Source organism: Protobothrops mucrosquamatus, unplaced genomic scaffold (assembly GCF_001527695.2).
Source record: "Protobothrops mucrosquamatus isolate PMUCROS unplaced genomic scaffold, P.Mucros_1.0 scaffold3749, whole genome shotgun sequence".
Classification (NCBI taxonomy): Eukaryota; Metazoa; Chordata; class Lepidosauria; order Squamata; family Viperidae; genus Protobothrops; species Protobothrops mucrosquamatus.
This window is the reverse complement of record NW_015389702.1, coordinates 60,563-66,687: the sequence shown is the minus strand read 5'-3', so window position 1 is coordinate 66,687 and position 6,125 is coordinate 60,563. Positions and strand designations below refer to the sequence as shown.

General features: G+C 52.2%; 1 protein-coding gene across 1 annotated transcript in view; it reads right to left on the bottom strand.

Annotated features, from left to right (window-relative positions):
- LOC107298155 overlaps nt 1-6,125 on the bottom strand; it is a 17,910-nt gene that overhangs the window by 10,590 nt on the left and 1,195 nt on the right. Inside the window, exon 2 of the mRNA XM_015827518.1 lies at nt 4,867-5,271. Coding sequence (XP_015683004.1) covers nt 4,867-5,271 — 405 coding nt within the window. The remainder of the gene's footprint in view (nt 1-4,866; nt 5,272-6,125) is intronic.

The following is a 6,125-nucleotide window of genomic DNA, read 5'->3' as shown; positions in this document are numbered from 1 at the left end:
CGTGGCAAGCAACCTACTTCGAAGCAAGAGCTCCTCCACGCAGCCTTCCGAAGCAAGAAACTATCCGCGACTCCAAGATGGCTTCCACCTCGAAATTCTCGTCTTCCCTACCGGCATTCAACCCAGAAACAAACGACTGGGCCGCATACGTGGGAAGATTCGAGCTACACCTGGCCGGGAATGGGCAACAAGGCATTCCTGGGGATCAGAAGAAGGCCTTATTCCTTGCGAAATGCGGAGACGAGGTCTACCACGTGGCCCTCTCCTTGGTCGCTCCAGCCAGCATCGAGGACACTCCTTGGGCAGATATCCAACATCTCCTGGCTGGTCAGTACGGGATCTCCGAAGGGTTCCTAATCGCAAGGAACCGCTTCTACAACCGACGACAACGGGCGAGCGAACCCATCAGAAAGTACCTCGGAGAGCTCCGATCGATCGCAGCCCGTTGCGAGTTCGTCGCCCTGGAAAATATGCTGCGGGATCGACTCGTCATGGGGATGAGGGACGAGCACGTGAAAAAGCGACTCATCGTGCGTCAAAGTCTCACCCTCAGCGAAACCCTAGACGAGGCCCTTGCCGCAGAAGAGTCCGAATCCACGGCCACCGAGATGAGACGGGGTGACATCCATCGCACCCATCGCGAGCCAACCCCCGATCCGAAGGCCACCGAATCGGACGAGGCCGGCGAGGAAGAGACCGTCCATCGCACCTTTACCAGCCGGAAGCAGCGAGCATGGCGAGACGAGCAGGACGACCTCGAGTGTCCAGGGTGTGGGGGGAACCACACACGAGCAAACTGTCGGTTCCTAGACACCACATGCAGCCTCTGCCTGAGGCGAGGACACATCGCAAAAGCATGCCGAGCCCCGCGCCCAAATTACAGGAAACAGCGTTCGCCCCCACGGAGGCACATGTCTCCACCACGACGATCCCCACCGTGCCGCTCACCGCCACGCCGCTCACCGCCCCACAAACCACGTGAGAACAAATGGAAGGGGTCAGCCCGACCCGAAGGGAGGCGTGACCAGAGAAGGGGCTATGACGACGACCAGGACGAGCGTAAAGTGCATCACATGGTGGTCAGCCACACCAACTCGACTGGCGCGGAAAAGTTTTTCGCAACGGTCATGATCGGGAGGCAACCATGCAAAATGGAGGTGGATACGGGATCCATCTGTTCCATCATGTCGTGGGACAAGCTCAAAAGACTGCTGCCGGAGCTGTCCCACACCGCCCTGGAGAAACCTACAGGACGGCTCGTAGACTTCAACGGCCACAATCTTCGCGTGCTAGGTCGAGCACGGGTGGACGTCTCGTTCCGGGGACACAAAGCTCGCCTGCCGCTAACTGTTGTGGAGGGCCATCGACCCACCTTGCTCGGCGTCGAGTGGCTCAAACCCCTGAGCCTGGGATTCACCGGCCTACACAGAATCCACAAGGAGGAGTTCGAGCAGCTGTTGGAGGAGTTCCCGGATGTGTTCGACGGCTCACTGGGTAAATACCAGGGGAAACCCATTTCTCTGAACTTAGATCCCAGTGTTGCCCCGATCCGATTGAAGCCCCGCCGTGTCCCTTTCGCCCTACGACACAAAGTGGACGAACAGCTAGACAAACTGCTAGCCCAAGGGGTCATCGAGCCGGTGGACCACACCAAGTGGGAAATGCCCATCGTCCTCCCCCTTAAGCCAGATGGATCCTTGCGGGTGTGTGCTGATTACAAAGGGACCATCAACAAGGCGTTACAACCCCACGCGTATCCCGTCCCCGTAGTACAGCATCTTTTACACTCGGGGGACGGGAACGTGTTTGCGAAGCTGGATCTCGCTCACGCGTACCAGCAGTTGCCAGTGGACGAAGCCACCGCAGAAGCCCAGACCATAGTGACTCATCGGGGGGCGTTCAAATGCAACCGACTCCAATTTGGGGTGAGCGTAGCCCCAGGACTTTTTCAGAGAGTTATGGAACGGTTGCTGCAAGGCATTCCGGGGGTGGTGCCATATTTCGACGATGTCCTCATCTCCACGACATCGAGAGACCAGCTGAAGGATCGCCTGCGCCAAGTCCTTAGTCGGTTTCAGGCCCGGGGATTGAAAGTAAAAAGGGACAAATGCAAACTAGGTGTCCCAAGGGTAGAATTTTTGGGATTCTTGATCGATGGCCAGGGCATCCATCCCACAGACGAAAAAATAAAAGCCATAAAGCAAGCACCCACACCCAAAAATAAAACAGACTTGCAGGTGTTTTGGGGACTATTAAACTTCTATGCTGTCTTTTTAAAACAGAAGGCAACAGTAGCGGAGCCGCTCCACCGACTTTTGGGAAAGGCGACCATGTGGACCTGGGGCCAGAGGGAAGCACGAGCTTTCGCAGCGGTTAAGGACCTGCTCACGTCATCCAGCGTCCTAACTCAGCACTCGGACACCCTCCCGCTCCAACTCACATGCGACGCATCACCTTTTGGCATCGGAGCCGTCCTCAGCCACGTTCTACCCAACGGCAGAGAGGCACCGATAGCCTACTATTCCAAGACTATGTCCCCAGCTGAGCGAAACTACAGCCAGCTGGACAAAGAGGCCCTCGCCATCGTGGCTAGGACAAAGCGATTCCACGAGTACCTATATGGAAGGCATTTCCGGGTCATCACGGACCACAAGCCTCTACTGGGACTACTGGCGGGGGACAAACAGACTCCCCAATTCCTGTCACCCAGATTGATCCGTTGGTCGATATTCCTTGCGGGGTACGACTACGAGTTGATCCACAAACCCGGGGCCAGCATCAGCCACGCAGACGCTCTCAGCCGATGCCCAACACCCGGCCACATCGCCGACCCAGCACCGCTTGCCACCATGCTCCTGGTGGACGTCGACTCCTCCAGCCCGGTCACCTCGAGAGACGTCGCAGAGCACACCAAGAAAGACAAACTGTTGGGAAGGGTTTTGAACTGGGTGTTGAGGGGGTGGCCGCAGGAGGCGGAAGGAGAGGACTCCAAGCCGTTCTTCGCCAAAAGAACGGAACTCTCGGTGTGTAAGGGTTGTGTACTATGGGGGAAAGAGTCGTGATCCCACAAGCCCTACGAAAAAAGGTGATTAATACCTTACACGTGGGGCACCCGGGGATCGTGCGTATGAAAGCGCTGGCTCGGAGCTATTTGTGGTGGCCACAGCTGGACAAGGACATACAGGAGTGGGTAGCCACCTGTGAGCCTTGCCAGGAATCCCGCTCAGCCCCACCGAAAGCAACCCCATTGGAGTGGGAGATCCCACGAGCACCGTAGTCCCGTCTCCACGTTGACTTTGCCGGCCCCGTGGAGGGCCGATCTTATTTAATAACGGTGGATGCCTACTCGAAGTGGTTGGAGGTGATCCCCATGCTGTCCACCACAACGAGTGCTACCATCAAGGCCCTGGACGGACTGTTTGCGACCCATGGATTACCAGACGTCCTGGTGTCTGATAACGGGCCGCAACTAACCGCGAAGGACATGGAAGAGTTCCTGGCGAACTTGGGCATCCGTCACACGCTGATCGCGCCCTATAGCCCTCAGAGCAACGGACGGGCGGAACGGATGGTGAGGCTCACCAAGGAAGCGCTCACCAGAATGGGGGCCAGCGCACGGCAAGAAACGCTCGAACAGTTCCTCCTGGCACAGCACAACACACCCTGCGCCACTGGCCGGAGCCCAGCGGAGATGTTGATGGGTCGCCGACTGAGGTCACCCCTGGATCGCCTCCATCCCAGCTACCAAACGGACACACCACCGGAATCCAGAAAGGTAACTCGGGGTTTTACGGAGGGGGATTTAGTGTATGCCCTTAATCACGCGGGGGAGCCGAAGTGGGTGAAAGCGACCATCATCTCTATCACCGGGCCCAGATCCTACGAAGTTCGCGTGGAGGACAACCGGGTTTGGCGGCGCCACCTTGATCAACTGAGGGGCCGAATCGGGGTCGCTGGGTTACGCCAAGAAAGCGTGGCCGACAACACGGGCGGGGCCAGAGACAATGGTGGGGACGAGTATTGGCCATTGGTTCCACCCGTCAGTCAACCACCTCGAGAAGGGAGGCCCATTGCAGCGGCCCGAGGACAACCACGCAGAGGGAAGAGTACCGAGGCAAGAGCTGAACCGAGTCACACAGTTCCCCGCCGATCAACGCGAGGGCATCGGCCTCCCACATATCTGAGGACTATGTAACCACTATTCATCAAGGACGATAGCAAGAACTTTGAGGGGAGGGGTGTTGTGTTCTTTTGTATTCCCCCCCCCTTAATCCCCTATGCGCATCCTGATTACCCATTAAGGGTGATTGCCCTTCTCCATCTGCATACAGTTTCATGCCCGTTGCTGGTTGGCTAACTCGCAACGGGGTCTTACCAGCCAATGGAATTGTGTGATTACGAGCCAGGGGAATCCCATAAAAGAGGGCTCCCCTGGCCCAGAGGGCAGTCCGGATTTATTTTATGCCTTGCCAATAAACCGAGAGCTGACTGTCACTCGACTCGTATCTGACTGCCTGCGCGATCCAACACTAACCAGGAGCCACCTTGCTTCCCATTGAGAGGTAAGATACTTTAAAGAATTTTAAAAGTGTTCATGGATATCAGATGCAACACATAGTCATAAATACTGAGATACAAGTAATGCTCTTTCCAGCCCATCCGTGCCAAGACAAACAATATCCTATCACAATTCATACTCAGTGCATGGATTGTAGTGTAAGATATCTGCTGGGACCATGGCTGGACCAAAATTAGCTAAGCCTCCTCTATTTCATACATTTTGAAACTTAGCAGTTCTCTCATAAACCATAAAATAATTTTAAAGTTTCAGCATCTATTTATTACTCTGCCATAATCCTCACTTACCTATGACTTTAAATGATTTCCTTTCAGTGCCCAATCCATGCTGAAAGCCCCTATGTTTAACTTCCAATAAAAGTTCGAATTTCTCCAGCTTCTGTATATCTGGATTTATGCAGATTTTCCACTGGAAGTCAAAATACTTTTTTGGTTTTGATTTCAACTCGGGATAAACTTTAAACATGTCCTCCAAGTTCCTGAGGAGGAGGACATTTTCATCATCTTCCATAGGTTCTTCAGCTGATGTTGTATCCCAAGAGGCTATTTTCTGTTTTGTATTCTGGGGTTCAGTTACTAAGAAGAGGTCTGCATGCAAAGGCTTCGGTCGAAAGTGTGAAATCAAGCATTGTAACGGCGTTTCTTCCTGATGCTTCAGTTCTTCACTGCCCACCATTTCCACGGATGGTGGATCTATAAAAAATAATGGAAAATGGAAACCTTGTTGCTTGAAAAAGGTTGCAGCAATATTTTAGGATCATTCTTTCCACATTTTACAAAGCATTATTCTACTTCTATATGTATTTCTATTTAATGCATTTCACTGCTGTGTTATTGTGCGTTTCTGAAACTGGCAAAAAAAAAATAGTATGCAGGCATAGTCTGCCCTCTTCCAATAACCAAACGCTCTTCTGGCTTAGGAATGAGGCAAAAGACTGGTAAACATTTATGGGGAGAGAAGTTCAGAAAAAATGACTGTTGTGTTCCTTGGCTTTATTTTCACTCCCACTAAGGAGAGACATCCATCCAGCCATCATTCTCTTTAACATGGGACAGAGCGAGTAGAGAGGAGGTGATTTCACACAGATGGCCAGACTAACAAGTTTACTCATCTGCCAAAATGTGCTCTGATTTTGTACTTGTGTTCTGCACAGGTACTACAGTTTGTTCCAGCTGATAATTAGGTTTCCTTTGGACTATAGTTTAATGCTGTTCTGGAAAATGATGTCTAAAAAGATTATATAGGTAATCCTCATTTAGTGATAGCCCTGTTTAGTGATCATTCAGTTACAATGGTGAAAAGAAAGTAATTCTGTAACCAATTCTTACATATATGACCGTCACAGGTCTGAAAAGCAAAAGGAAGATGAAGTAAGATCATAAGCACCATTTTACTTAGCGACTGCTTCATTTAATGGACAAGTTACCAGACCCAATTGTGATCGCTAAATGAAGACTATCTATAATTTGATAGGCACAACGTAATGCTTATATTTAATCTGTTTTCCATTTTCCCCTGTTGGTCTTTGCCTCTGCCTGGCTGTTTT